The following is a 15,237-nucleotide window of genomic DNA, read 5'->3' on the forward strand; positions in this document are numbered from 1 at the left end:
CAAGACAAGGTCAGAACAGTACTTAATCCTTAACCCAAGTGATAAATTCCTTAAAAGAAAATGCTAGGCTTGAAAAACAAATATGAGAATTAAGGTCCTGATTTTTAAAGGGAACCTAAATGGACTGATCAAGGTAATAGTACCATAAGCCAGGCTTGCTGCTGGGACAGAGCGATTTCCCCTGTATACCTCAGACGACACAGGACACACCTGCATGTGAAGTCCCACATCGTCCTCCCTCCAGTCCTCCCAAGTGGAGCTAAGGAATGAATAAGGAGGGGCTGGGCTGTTTTACTCTGCACAGGTCCATATTCTGGTACCTTTGCCTCCAATGTGGGCTGGAAAGAATGGTCACCATCTCCAAAAGGTGCTAGAAATCAGGGAACCAAGACTTACTTATAGATTTCCCAAATATATCAATACTTCCATGGCCCTTACCTCCCTGACCTTTCCTGAGATCACACCAGGATGCAGCTGGTAATTAAGAACAAAATCCAAAGGCTGAGGGTTAAATGATTTCTTTGGATTTACATTCTTCTCTGAAATACAAATGTTGATTCAGTGAGCCAGTGTATGAGAAAAGACACTCTTAAATGACATCATCTTTTATAAACATTCTTTTTCCCAAGTCTGGATTTCCTGGAAATCACATCACTCACAATTAAGACAACTTCCATTTCTGCCATTTGAAGGCTGGTCTACTTCCAGCCTGAACCAGGAGAAATGCACAGAATCCACCATAATTTGTCCAACACCCCACAGAGCTTTATTTCAAACTCTGATCACTGCCCTGTAATTATAAAGAAAATTCTACCAGTTTGCTCCCAACACTTCTTGCTGTGGGAAAAGCTATCAGATATTCTCTGAAACATGCTTCTTTTATCTGGACTCAGAAACTAGATATAAGATTTAAAAAAGAAGTGGGTCTATGGCTGTGCATAGCAGCCACCCACCAGGGCCCAGCCACCAGCAGTGGTTATTGAGGACAAGACTGCTAAAAAGACCCAAGCAGGTCAAGAGAGAACAAAGGCAGTTCTTCCTAGAGCATGAGGAAGATGGATGATTTCACAGCTCCCAGACTCCCAGACTTCACAGCTTCCAGCCACCTGACCACCCACGCTTCACCCCTGGAGTCATTTTTGCCATCAGGCTAGCTGAGGCTTACGGGCCTCTCCCTGTGGATCTTCATACTCTTCCCAGGGTTTCAGCTGGGGGCCAGGGATCATCACCGTCTGAAAGAGCAGGAAACTGAGTTATCTACCATCCAAGTCCATGGCTTATTCAGGAGAGATCACCCTCCCCTCCAGGCCCACCCCTAAAAGGAGGATTCCCCTTCCCTGGTGCTGCATCACCCCCTCTCTCCACTAGGTGGAGCCCAACAGGAGTGGCTTAAGATGCCATGTCTTAAACCATACAAGCTGCTTCACCTGAAGGATGGGCTGCTTAGGCGGTGCCCATGGGGGAATGATCTTGCCATGCATTCTCCAGCTCCCATAGGGGTTCACCAGGTGCTTTTCAAAGACAACATACTCCAGGACATCCCTGGGCACATCTTCCTGTCCATACATCAACCGGCCAAACCGGTCATAGATGGCCAGAGTCTGCACGGGTGAAAGCAAATCTGGTCTGTTAGTCCTCAGAGTTGTTTTTTCCTCCTCCTTTTCTTTTTTTTTTTGTAACCACACAACCATTTTTGAAACATTTTTGAAACTAGAACAAAAAACCTTAATGGGGAGAAACAAAGTATCCAGAATTCTGAATGTAGACTGATGAACCACTAACAATTTACATTTAGAGGGTTCTGACTGGGGTGAGGGTGGGGCGGGGTGGAGTGGGGATGTAGTCCAGGAAGGGTGAGAAAGAATATTCTCACACCCGTAGTAGCAGAGCTAACATCCAGCAGTGGGAAGGGTGCAGTGATAGGGCAAGAAAGACCATGGAGAACCTTCCCTTAGAACTCACAGTCCTGGGCTGCTGTACCCAGGACTCAGCGTTAGGTGCCCAACCTGGGAGTGAATAAAAGCTGGGAGGAAAGCAGACTGGTGCCTCTACCTGCCGGGTGTGCATGCGGACAGTGATCTGGCCATACGCGTTGCCCTGGTTCAGCAGATTTGAACAGCGAACCTGTACCACCTGGGGTGGCTCTAAAGACTCTACGAAGCTCCAGCGGACAGTCTTATATTTGATGTCCCAGACCATGTCCTGAGGGCAGAAGAGAATAAGTTCAACTGTATTTTCCCATCCATGTAGGGCAGTTGGTACTTCTTTCCCCATCTGATCTCATTTCTTGTGATACTGTAGGCAACATGCAACATTTCCCACCAAATGCTTTTTGTCCTTTCTTTCCTCTTACCTTTCCAAGATTTGCTTAAGCTACTGCTCAAGCTCACTTTACAACTCTTTTCATTTTTAAATCACAACTTGAAGCCCACCTACCTCCTTGAGGACCCTTCTCCAAATCAACGAAGGCTACACTTCAAACTGCCAGCTAATACCATTATCCCTCCAGTACACCTGCATAATCATGACTGCGTGCATTTCTGTTGACTGCGCTTTTTTTTCCTCTCACCTTTTGGCAGTGATGGGTGAGATCTTACAGGGCTACAAGGGCTAAACTGCTAAGACTAGGTTAGCTATGCTTGCCCCTGGGGAGATGAGGCAAAACTGACAGAAACTAAAGTTCTTGTTCTTGAACCCCTAACGGAACCACAAAGTCTTTATTCTTGGGGATCTCCAACAGTATCTAGTACCCCTGTTACCACACAATGTAAGCCTCATGAACACTTGTTAAATCCTTTATTATACTGCAGGCATGTGTAGGGCGGCCCTCATGTGGCCCATCCCCTGATTTTAGGATCTGTAGTCTCAGTACTGCTTGTTGAGGGACCCTCTCTTTTCTCATTTGAATGGCCATTGCCAGAGTCCATTTCAAATCACTGTCATTCAACCAAAACTAATGGAACTTCAGTTTTTTGCCTTAAACTTCCTATACTTTCAAAACCAGAGGTGCTATCTAGAATCTGTCTAGTCAGGCATCCCACAGTTCTGAGGAGGATGAGAACCTACCGGAAAACAGTTTTCAGTTACCAAAGTATGAAGTCGATCATGGTCTGAGCTAAAAAGGAAAGACATACATATCATTGACTCCTGCTTTTATGACACCCTGTATGAAAGCTGAAAATGGCCCTGAAAATGGAAAACAATTTCATTCATTTTTACCAACATATTCTGCACACCTACTATAAGCCAGGTAATATACTCAGTCCTAAGGACACAAAATGAACAATATGATTTACCAGAAAATCCTGAGAACTAATAGTAGTGTAAAGTTATTTTTGAATCGCAGCAGCAGAAGGAAATTCTCTGAAATTACTGTACATCCTTGAGATGGGCAAGTGATCCTTACTAGGACACGGGGACTGATTTTTGTTCTAAGCTGCTACCGGGACAAAATCCAACATAAATATCAACCAAAAGTTCACCTTATTTCCTCTTACTACAGACACACCATCAACACCAACTGTTTGGCCTTGTATCTTACACTCTTATCTTTGAACACAGCCAGAAGATAATCATCTGTCTTTTCTGGTCCTTTCCACACAACCCCCCACCCCATCTCTGTTGCTGCCAGAGTGACCTAGTCATGCTGACTGTATGCAGTAATAGTAAGAAAACAGACAGCAAACCTCAGCTCCTGTACATACAAGACCTCAGGAAGGTTCCTAACTGAAAGGCTTCAAATCAACCTAAGAACACAGATTAGTTTCTTTCAGATACACATTCATGACTTTTCCCCACAATTTAATACTTTCTGGGCAGTTTAAGACTTTGCCCTTTGAAAAACTGGGTCTCTAATCTCAGAGTAGGTAATGGATTACATCTGTCTATCTGCTTCCCTTTCACCTCTATTTCTAATACAAAAGATTCTTAGTCATTTCCCCAACTGTAGCGCTAGACTAGACTGAGTTGTATTGACAGCTACCATGACCACCAGGCCTGGCACCTCTGAATGAATTCTTCCTCATCACTATCCTGGCCTAGAAATCTTCAGTAGAAATAAATCCCCCCTTCTGCAAGTTCATTTACTATTTTGCAAGAGAACTTACCCTGAAAAATAAAAGGAAGACATCTGCTTCTGGCAACAAAATCAACTGAGCTTATGTGAAACCACTCCCACTATAAACATCTAGAAAGGATGGAGAGAATATAATACACACACACACATACATTTAAAAATCTCTAGCCTCATTTACAGGAAAGAAAGGTTAAGTCCCTAGATGCCAGAAAAGAAGAAGGAATTAAAACTAGAATGGAAAGAATACAACCTGATACCACAACAGCATAAGAGATGATTAAGGGATCCAGAAATAGGATCTGAAGGCTAGAGTTTGACTTTTCCCCAAACCTTGGACACTGGAAGGACAGGGAGTTGGAACTGAGATTCCTGCATAAAGCTATGACCCTCAAAAGAGTCCTGTACCTGCAGGAAAGGGAGACTAGAAAAAGAGTCCACCAATCTAGAGATAAAGCTTCCCTCTGTCTAGGGCTCTGAGTGGGTGGGGTGGCGGGGGGATCTTAAATACAAAAAAATCCCACAGAAACTAAAAAACTAAAGCCCTAAGCTTACATTATATTCAGATGTAGACACGGAATTTATGGTATCTGGATGGTGCAAGAATTCCTAAGCTAAGAAATTAACACAGAAACTGACACCTGGCCAATGATATTCCTAGAGTATCTGGCAGAAACACACACAAAACCTCTCTGGGAGCATATTCACAACTTAGGTTGTTTAGAATTCCCTCAGAAGAACACTCGCCACTGAAGACGAGCTTACAATGAAACATTACAAAACATACCTGGAATCTATCTAACAAAATCAACAGACACAGATATCAAGCAGAATGATGGAACAGGAGGCACTAGGAATGGGTCCCTCCACTGAAACAACTGATAAATTAGAAAAAGTGATCAGAACAACAGTTTCAAAACTCTTGACATTGACTGCACACTTTTAACAACCAAGGGAGTGCTTGATGAAGGGCAAAGCCAGTGATCTTGGATTTAAGAACATATGCAAACCATCTACCACCCTCCCTCCCTCAGCCTTGCCATGACTGTGGGGATAGTGGCCTGTGTTCCTGGAGTGGACAGGTGGTGCAAGGCCAGGCAGTGGGGACCCTGCCCTCCAAAACTTTGGGGCTGCATATTTTGGTCAGTCTGGTGGATCGCAGAGAGGGCAGAGCAAACGATGCCACAGTTTTGGCCCTGCTGGCTGCAGCAGCTTCTCCCACTGACATCAATCAGAAGATTTAAAGGGATAAAGGGACAAGAACACCTGTTTTGTTTTTATTCAGCCAGACAATTTAGGAAATCTTTGCCAGGTCACTGGCTGACTGCAGAGATAATGGAACAGAAACTTCAATGACTACACACAATAAAGAATACACCCTTTCCAATACTAATTTGGAAAACTCACAAATGGATGGCAATGGCACTAATGAGCAAAGTCAGCAATTCCGGAGGAGTATAGGAATCTGATTTCCAGAGTCACCACATTATAATATGTAGAATGTCCAGTTCTCAACAAGAAATTACAAAGTATACAAAAAACATGAATGTATGGCCCATTCACAGGAAAAAATTTGACAGAAACCACCCTTGAGGAAGCCCAGAAGTTGGAATTATTAGTCAAAGATGTTAAATCAATTGTCCTAATTATTCTCAATGAGATAAAGGAAACTATGGACAAAGAACTGAAGGAAATCAGGAAGCAATGCATGAACAAAATAAAAACATTGATAAAGAGAGAGAAATTATGCAAAGGAACCAAACAAATACTGGAGCTAAAAAGTATAGTAAATGAAATAAAAAATTCAGGAGTTGAATGGCAGATCTGAGCAGGTAGAAAACGATCAGCTAACGTGAGGATGCATCAATTGAAATTATCCAGTCTGAGGAGCAAAAAGAAAAAAGAATGAAGAAAAATGAGTAGAGCCTGAGGGACATGTGGGACAACGTCAAGTACAGTAACATACGTATCGTAGGAGTCACAGAAGAAGAGAGAGGGGGCAGAAAAAACATTCAGAGAAATAACAGCTGGAAACACCCCAATCTGATAAAAGACATGAATATTCTCATCCAAGAAATTCAACAAACTCCAAGCAGAATAAACTCAAAGAAATCCACACTGAGACATACTACAGTGCAAGTGTCAAAACCAAAAGACAAAGAGAATCTTAAAAGCAGCAAAACAGAAGTGACTCGTCACATACAAAGGATCCTCAATAAGATTCTAATTGATTTCTTATCAGAAACTATGAAGGTGAAAAGGCAGTGGGAAGATGTATTTAAAGCCCTGAAGGAAAAACTGTCAACCAAGAATTCTATGATGGAAAAACTATCCTTCAGGAATGAAGAACTGTAGACATTTCTAGATAAACAAAAACTGAGAAAGTTCATCACCAGTAGATCTTTTCGTGATAAAAAGACTCAATGAACTAGGAATAGAAGGAAACTTCCTCAAAATGATAAAGGCCTTATAAGAAAAATCCATAGCTAATATCATTCTCAATGGTGAAAGAGTGAAAGCCTTTCCTCCTAGATCAGAAACAAGACAAGGATGCCTGCTTTTACTATTTCTATTTAAGAATACTGGAACTTCTAACCAGAGTAATTAGGCAAGAAAAAGAAATAAAAGGTATTCAAATTGGAAAGGAAGAAGTAAAAAATTATCTGATTGCAGATGACATGATCTTATGTGCAGAAAATCCTAGATTCCACAAAAAAGTAGGGCTAATAAAAAAATTCAGCATAGTTGCAGGATACAAAAATCAACATACAAAAATCAGTTTTATTTCTATATACTAGCAAATGAATAACCAGAGAAGGAAATTAAGAAAACAATCCCATTACAGTGTGGTATTGATGTAAGGACAGACATACAGACCAATGGGATAGAATGGAAAGGCCAGAAATAAACTTTCACATAAATGATCAATTGATTTTCAACAAGGCTCTAAGACCACTCCAACAGGAAAGGAAAGCCTCTTCAACAAATGGTGCTGAGAAAGCTGGATATCTATACACAAAAGAATTAAGTTGGACCCTTACTTTATATTATATACAAAAATTAACTCAGTGGATCAAAGATGTAATTGTGAGAGCCAAAACTATAAAACTCTTAGAAGAAAACACAGGGGGACATTGGATTTAGAAATGATTTGTAGGATTTGATACTAAAAGCACAAGCAACAAAAGAAAAAACATATAAACTGGACTTCATCAAAATTAAAACTTTTGTGCATCTAAGTACACTATCAAGAGAGTGAAAAGACAACCTACAAAACGGGAGAAAATATTTGCAACGCATATATCTAATATGGGATTAATGTCCAGAACACATAAAGAACTCCTACAATTAAAAATACCAGCCCAACTGAAAAATGGACAAAGAACTGAATAGATCTTTCTTCGAAGAAGATATACTAAATAGCCAACAAGCACATGAAAAGATGCTCAACATCACTAGCCACTAGGGAAACGCAAAGCCACAGTGAGATACCACGTCAAATTCATCAGGATGGCTATTATCCAAAAAATGAAAAATAACTAATGTTGGTGAGGATGTGAGGAACCCTTGGGCATTGCTGATAAAACATTTCTGGGAATGTAAAATGGTGAAAACTGTGGAAAACAGTTGGTGGTTTCTCAATAAATTAAACACAATTACAATACAATCCAGCAGTACCACTCCTAGGTGCATATTCTAGGTGAAAGAATTGAAACCTATACTCCAGTGTTCATAAAAGCATTATTCACAATAGCCAAAAAGTGGAAACAACCCAAATGTCCACCAACAGATGAACAGATACAAAATGTGGTATATACATACAGTGAAATACTATTTGGCCTTAAAAAGGAAGGAAATTCTGACACGTTACCACATGGGTGGACTCTGAAGACATTATACCAAGAGAAATAAGACAGTCACAAAAGGACAAATACTGTAAGATTCCACTTACATGTGGTATTTAAAAGTCTCATAGAGACAGAAAGTAGAATATATATTACCATGTGCTGGGAGGAAAGAGCAACGGCAAATCACTGCTTAATGGGTACAGAGTTCCTGTTAGGGATGATGAACAAGTTTGGGAAATAGATAGTCCGTGATGACTGTGTAACATCCTGAATGTACTTAAATGCCACTGAACTATACTTTCAAATGGTTAAAGTGGTAAATTTTATGTGTATTTTACCACAATCAATAAAAGCCCTTATTAAACTGATGATTTTCAAATAAAGTTACATTTTTTATTTTTTTAAGAAATCTATTGTAAAAAAAATGCAGGCATGTAAAAAAGACAAGAACTAACCAAAGCAAGAAGCAAAAAAAATAAGACAGATGTACAGAAATACAGATTTTTATCAGACACAGACTTCAAAATAAGTGTAATTAGTATGTTCAAGAAATCAGATGACAGAATGGATAATTTTAGCAAAGAATGGGGGACACACACACACAAACAAAATCAAATGAAAATTCTCAAAGTGAAAAACAGAAAATAAGTATAGAAATAAGAACTCAATAGATAAGTTCAATAGCAGATTCGATACAACTGAAAAGAGGACAGGAAGATAGATGGCAAAATATCCAGACTGAAGCTGGAGGGGGAAAAAAAAGACTGGAAAATATAGAAAAGAGACAAGAGACATTTGGCACACAGTGAAAAGATAAAATGTTCTGTGTATCCAGAGCTATACATGGAGACAGAAAAGTGGAGCAGAAGCAACATTTGAAGAGATGTTCTAAGAATTTTTTTCAACACTACTAAAAAAAGAAGGCAGACTAAAGGATAGGAACCCAGAGCAGGATAAAGACACACACACACACACACACACACACACACACACATCCATCATAGTAAACTGTTGAACACTAAAGGTAGAGGAAAAAAATCTTAGAAGCAGCCGAAGAAAAAAATTCTAACTTCAAAGGAACAACAAGGAAAAAACAGCTAACTTCTCAACATAACCAAGAGAAACCAGAAAGATGACATCTTCAAAATGCTGACAGAATCTAACTACCAACCTAGAATTCTCCACCCAAAGAAAGCATCCTTTAAAAATGAAGTGGGGGCTGGTGGGGAACCACAGACAAAAAATGCAAGTGAAATAAAAACAAGGCAGAACTAAAAACACTAAGTAATAATAACATGGAAGACATATGAGGCAGTGATTGGAATTCAAGTGTTTGATGCTTCTCATGATATTGTCAACAATACATGTTAAACATTTTAACAATAACTACTACAAGAATAGAAGTAGAACATAATACTTCCAAACAAGTGGAAGAAAAAAAAAGGAAGAAGGAAATTATATCAATCCCACAAATGAAAGGAGAAAAAGAAGCAAAGAAAAATCATGGTAAATAGAATGCACGAAATAACATGACAGGAAAAAATCAAACACACAAAAAATGACGTTGGACAATAAATAGGTGTCAAAAAAACATTATTTATGTAAATTTTCACAGTACATAAAACAATACTGTACACTGTTCGTAAATGTGTACACTTGGTGGAAGTATGAAGACATGCATGGGAATGACAGGGAGGAGTGGTTACCTCTGGGAAGGAAAAGAATAGTGAGGTGGGGCATTAGCTGTATCTATGATGCTTCATCACTATCTCTTCCCCCAACGGGCATCCAGAAGCAAATTTGGCAGAATGTAAACATCTATTACCTTGAATGGTACTTTTTAATATGTTTGAAATATTTTACAATTAAAATTTTTTTAAATTAATTTTATTTGTTTATTTTATTTTATCTTATCTTATTTATTTGTAGGGCGGAGGTAATTAGGTTTATTTATTTATTTTTGATGGAGGTATTGAGGATTGAACACAGGACCTCGTGCATGCTAGGTACCATTGAGCTATACCCTCCCAAAAATCATTTTTTTAGAGAAATAAAATTAATGGATTTTAGAGTTCAAGTCTGGGGTCCTACTTGAAGCTGAGCCATAGCAGCCACAGCTCAATGAATGTCAGCAACAAGTCTGATACTTAAGATTATTCCAGGCCCCTCATGTTGATTTTTCATCTCCCTAGCAGCCCTGACTTTTCCCTTGGTTGGATCAAGAAAATGCTGGAAAATTTTTAAAAGAAACTTACTCAAAATAATTAAGGAAAAGAAATGTACATACATAAGACAAACACATAAAAAGGGTCAGGGTGAATCAGGGATCAGGCGGGGTGAAAGCAGCAGCCATTCAGCAGAGTCCCAACACTAGCTGGTGGAGCTGAGACAGACCAAATGGTAAAAACCCCCTGAATCACGGAGAGGAGTCAAGAACAGCTCCAGGCTCCAATTACTTCCCACACAGGAGTTCTCTCACTCTAGAACTCTTATCTGAAGAGAAAAAAAAAAAAAAATCTGTGCGTAGAATAACTGAGAGCTGCTGAGAGCATAATGAGTTTAAGACAAGGAAATCACTTACTTGTTTAAACACAAGTGAGCTTCAATGAAGATATCCTTGGCTTTTTCAGGGAAGTCCTTTATTTTAAAATTAGGATCACTTTCTTTTATCTTCCGGATTCTGTAAAATTAAGCATGAGAACCATTTCTAAAGAAGACTTTATACAATTTCCATAACTTACAGCTTATATTAACCTCCATTAATGTCTGTCCACTTATTCAATAATCGTTTTTTGAATGTGCCAAGTCCTATAAATTCAACCTTCTAACTCGTACTTCAGTCATTCGAAAGACGGACCAGGATTTCTCATAGTGAAATTTCAGAATTTTGGCATTAAAGAAAACATCCTATAAGCATTATGAAAGAAAACACAGGTTTCATACACAGACTTGAGTCAGAAGGACACAGGGCTTCTAACTACCAACATTAGAAGTTAGACAAAATAGAGTAGTGCGTTTAATTGAAAAAATAATGATTTCGAGCCCAGAATCCTATACCTGGGAAAATTATAAATGAGAAGGGAAAGTAAAAGACTTTTTCTTAGCCTTGCAAGATCTCATTTACCAACTATCCAACCTTTCTCAGGAAGCTGCTGGGGAATGTGCACCACCAAAATAACTGAATAAAAAGTTATTCATGAAAGAGAAAGACATAAAGTCCAGGAAATGGGGAATACAACATAAGAGCAAGACAAAAGGAGTATGAGGATGATTATAAAAAGTAGATCCCAAGATATACAGTGAGCCTAAAGAGTAAGTAATCCAGATTGAAATAGGTATCAAGGCTCCACAGGGCTTTCTTCTTGAAGATGACATTGATAAAATACTTAAATGTTTTCCACCTACTGAGAGAAAATTAATACAACCAGGGATTCTGTTAGCAAATGAGAAAAAAGACACAATGCCAGAAAAAAAATATTACATAGGAAAAGAAAAGTGATGATAATGTGCTGCATGACTCAGCTGTCAATAGTATTCTCATAGTTATAATAATGTAAACAGGGATTTCCGATGTAATCAATGGTTAATGTAAATATATTAAGAAGATGAGGGACACCATGACCCAGTGCAATTTATCTCAGGAATGCAGAGTTGGTTTAACACTAAAAAATCAATTAATGTAATACACCATATTAATAGAATCAAACACAAATATCACATGATCAAAAAGAAAAGGCATTTGACAAAATCCAACACCTCCTTCACACTCTTTTCACCTCAGAGCTTTGCTTACACTGTTTCGTCTCCCTCGAATGCTATTCCTCACTACACTCCTCTACTCAGCTAACTCTAAGCAACCCCTCAGGTCCCAGCTTTAAATGTCATTTCCTCAGGGAAACCTTCCTTGAACTCCCAGACCAAGTTATCTTTCCCTGTCATATGTTCCCACAGCACCTATACTCCATCATACCTATAATTATTTATGAACAATCAGGATTTAACGACTGTTTTCCTCCCCTAGATGTGAACTCCATGATAAAACCACATGTATTCTGTTCATCATCATGAACCCTTCCACCAAAGAGCTCACAGGCCAGGAGAGAAATACACAAGAGGAAATCATCACAGTATATAGTTATTAGAAGTAGTAATAATAAGTGCACAGTTACAATTATAACAAAGGCAGCTCCAAAAAGAGTCAGGGGAGGCTTAAAAGCAGATACAAGAGGGGAGAGCATAGCTCAAGCAGTAGAGTGCATACTTAGCATGCACGAGGTCCTAGGTTCGATCCCCAGTACTTCTCTAAAAATAAATAAATAAACCTAATTACCTCCCTCCTCCCTCCCCTAAAAATAAAAAAAAATTAAAAAAAAAAACAAAAAACAGATACAGTCCTTGAGAGAAAGACACTTTCAGGCAAAGGAAAGGACGTGCAAAGACACAAAGACATAACACAACAATTGTCAAGGAACCAGCAATTAGTTTGGAAATGCTGAAGTTTAGGATGAGAAAAATGGAATAAGGAGAAGATGATGGTGGAGGGTAAGGCAAAACTCAAATTATAAAAAGCCCCGAATACCACTGAAGAAATCTCGATTTTATCCTTCAGGACTAGGGAGCCACAAAGGAGTTTGAGGTAGAAGAACTGATGTGAGAAGATCTGTATTTAGATAAATATGTTATGGCCACATGAAGAATTAACACTGACTCAATATACTTGTGCATACAAATCGACATATGACCCTAAAGAACCTATAATTTACATACAGTCAGAGCTAGAGTGACAGACATTAAAAGTCTATGAAGGTTTTGGCTTCTGCTGCTTAACTAAGGCCCAGCCAGTTCCCTAGAACAGGTCTGTCTTCTTAAGCATTTTCTTACTCTCTTCGGTTTGAACTCTAAGATATTTCTCACATAACTATGCTCTCTCTTATTATTACTTTAAATTTTAAAATATGTGATCAAAAAAGTGTCCTACGAACTTCAATGTCAACTCTCTAAACGATGTGACAAAAACTACCAATCAAGGCTAAGATGCTAAGATTCAGAATGTCCACATTATTACACATTAACTACAGACTCTATTACAGAGAAAGCAAATATTGTCAAGGGAGTTAGATCCAACTAATTAGCCCAAGATGGCCTCTCTGGAATAAAGCAGCAACCAGAAATTTTTATTCTAATATTGACTCCCAGCTGTCTCAGAAACCTACGACAATTGTGATGCCACATTCTTCTTTAACCGCTCAGTTCTCTGTGCCAGTCCTTCCTTAGAAAGAGACGATATTCGGGCATCACCCTCAGGAGGAACATAGGCATCAAAGATACCAGCTGTAATGAGAGAAGGAGAAAACTAAGAAAGCATTGAAAGACTGAGAAAAAGAAATCATCTTGAGACCATAAAAAATCAACAGGGCTCCTGGATACAAAATAGACTAATGAAATAGACTTTCATGTAGAGGGAACTTTATTGTGTTATAAAAAGTAGAATAAGATAATTTTAGTCTTCTTTCAGAGTCTCAGCTTCTTGTACAAAATGGAGAAATTTTACCTTTGCCTTCTAGAAAGTGTGAAAACAAGATCAAAGATGACCTCATGAAATACATACAGTGTATATAAAGTAAATTACTGAGGCTGAACTGATTTTGTGGTTAATTAAATGCTATCAATCATAGTCCAAATCATTCCTCTTTCCAAGAAGATCTCTGTCAGAAGGATATTGGATCAAGGTCTCAGAAATACCATGCCTCACCTGTACAGGCCAGATGTATAGGACGCTCCAAACGTTCGGGAGGAATCACCAGTCCTGCTTTCCGTGCATATTCTATAAACTCCTTTTCTGATTTGTATTTGGGTTTATAAGCAGGGGGTGTGAAACGTTTTTTGGTTCTCACTGGAACTACTGTTGTTGACTGAGTCACCAGGACTGGCTGGAAAACAGCAGGAAAAGGTTAGGTAATCTGGAGGGAAAAATCTATTCTGTACAAACTAAGCAAAGATAGAAAGTGCACCACCCAAAGAATGACTTATAACAATTATAAAGCGATTTATCTTATCACAGCCACCCACTTACCACAAGGTGAAATGCACTATTTTAACAATTATGGAAGACTCTTACTAAGCCAGCAAGCAACTCTCACTAACATCACTCAATATTCACTAAAGGGTCTCCCTTAGCACTTTCTCTAGTACGGGACTATGCCATCTCCTAGGGAGGCACAGTTGACGATAGCAAGTCTTCTGCTTTCAAAGAACGTTCAGTCTGATGAGGAACTTAAACACCAATCGAATACTGAAATGAACGAAAGAAAAGTCCTCTTCTTGGCATCTCCTATACATTTACTCGGATTTCATTCTGCTCATTCTATTGGAAGCCTCACTGTAAACTATTCTGTCGTTCTACTTCCCAAGTGATCAATAAGCTCTTCAGAGACCAGGTCTCTTTTCTCTCTTACCATAAGGTTTGTTCAGGCAGGCACAGGACTCCCTTTTTTCCAGCTACTGTTCAATTTAGGACATTTATAAAAATCAAACGGAGCAAGCCCATCATCCAAACCATTACTTCTTTCCCCTTTAACACCTCCACGCCAGGCAGACTCAGACCAACCGAAAAAAACTTAATCCCTGAGAACCTGCTTGCCCTGATGGCCCTACCCAAGCTCTCGCACTCAGTCCCTTAGCTCAATAGCTGTGTCCCATCTACCTCAACTCTTCCCCAGCCAAGGCACGACTCGTTTCGTCCAAGTTCACCAAGCAAGTATTTCCCTCTACTCCGTCCTCCTCCTCCAGTCCCTAGAGTTCTACTCACCCCGTCCCTACCCACCTGCCAAGACCACCATCCTAAAGCCCTGGATAAGCAAGACAAGCCCCGCGGCATGGGGGCTGCCATTTTGCTCACGCAAAGGCCGCCGGGATGGGACTAAGAGTGAAAGAGCCGGGGGCAGGGAAAAAGGCGCATTGGGCGGAGCTAGCTCGGGTGTGGAATTTTCCAGGGCGCGCGCCCTCCGCCGGAGTGTGAGTGGCGAGAACGCGCACGTGCCCGTCGGGGAGGGGGGTAGGTGGGTGAAGGGAGTGCAAACTGCGCACGCGCAGTTATACGGCATTGGGGGCAGGGTGGAAGCACGGTTGTCACGCGCCCGGCGGAGAACTTGGAGCCGGAACCGCGCCTGCGCAGTAGGGTTCTGGTGGCCAGGGTTGTCTGGTGGCCAGGAGTTTCTGCATTCCTGTGAGGTTGGGACATTGCTGCACCTTGTTTCCATTCCATGAAGAATGGAAAGGTGTTTTCCTCTTGAGACAAGTGTTTTTCTTCAGTGCCTA

At 39.9% G+C, this 15,237-nt stretch overlaps 1 protein-coding gene across 2 annotated transcripts; it reads right to left on the reverse strand.

The window, feature by feature from the left end:
* Positions 1–740: 740 nt before the first annotated feature.
* MRPL45 (mitochondrial ribosomal protein L45) lies at positions 741–14,931 on the reverse strand. 2 transcript variants are annotated; one of them, XM_006214221.4, is made up of 8 exons: positions 14,744–14,931; positions 13,673–13,850; positions 13,134–13,251; positions 10,502–10,600; positions 3,067–3,115; positions 2,053–2,202; positions 1,428–1,601; positions 741–1,232 (listed from the first exon to the last, which is right to left on the reverse strand). In XM_006214221.4, exons 1-8 carry the CDS (start codon positions 14,807–14,809, stop codon positions 1,146–1,148), a joined length of 921 nt encoding a protein of 306 aa, XP_006214283.1. In that variant the 5' UTR covers positions 14,810–14,931; the 3' UTR covers positions 741–1,145. The 2 variants fall into 2 exon arrangements, with proteins under 2 accessions (XP_006214283.1, XP_072794951.1); XM_072938850.1 differs by lacking the exon at positions 1,428–1,601 and having other exon boundaries at positions 886–1,232; positions 14,744–14,891.
* Positions 14,932–15,237: the final 306 nt, after the last annotated feature.

This window comes from Vicugna pacos, chromosome 16 (genome assembly GCF_048564905.1).
Source record: "Vicugna pacos chromosome 16, VicPac4, whole genome shotgun sequence".
Classification (NCBI taxonomy): domain Eukaryota; kingdom Metazoa; phylum Chordata; class Mammalia; order Artiodactyla; family Camelidae; genus Vicugna; species Vicugna pacos.

Excerpts from the sequence above, each read along its gene's own strand:
- MRPL45 (XM_006214221.4), bottom strand. The coding sequence starts at position 14,809 with ATGGCAGCCCCCATGCCGCGGGGCTTGTCTTGCTTATCCAGGGCTTTA. Across the intron at positions 13,851-14,743 it reads TAGGATGGTGGTCTTGGCAG|CCAGTCCTGGTGACTCAGTC; the intron begins GTGGGTAGGGAC and ends GCTGTTTTCCAG. Across the intron at positions 1,602-2,052 it reads TCCGCATGCACACCCGGCAG|ACTCTGGCCATCTATGACCG; the intron begins GTAGAGGCACCA and ends TCACCCGTGCAG.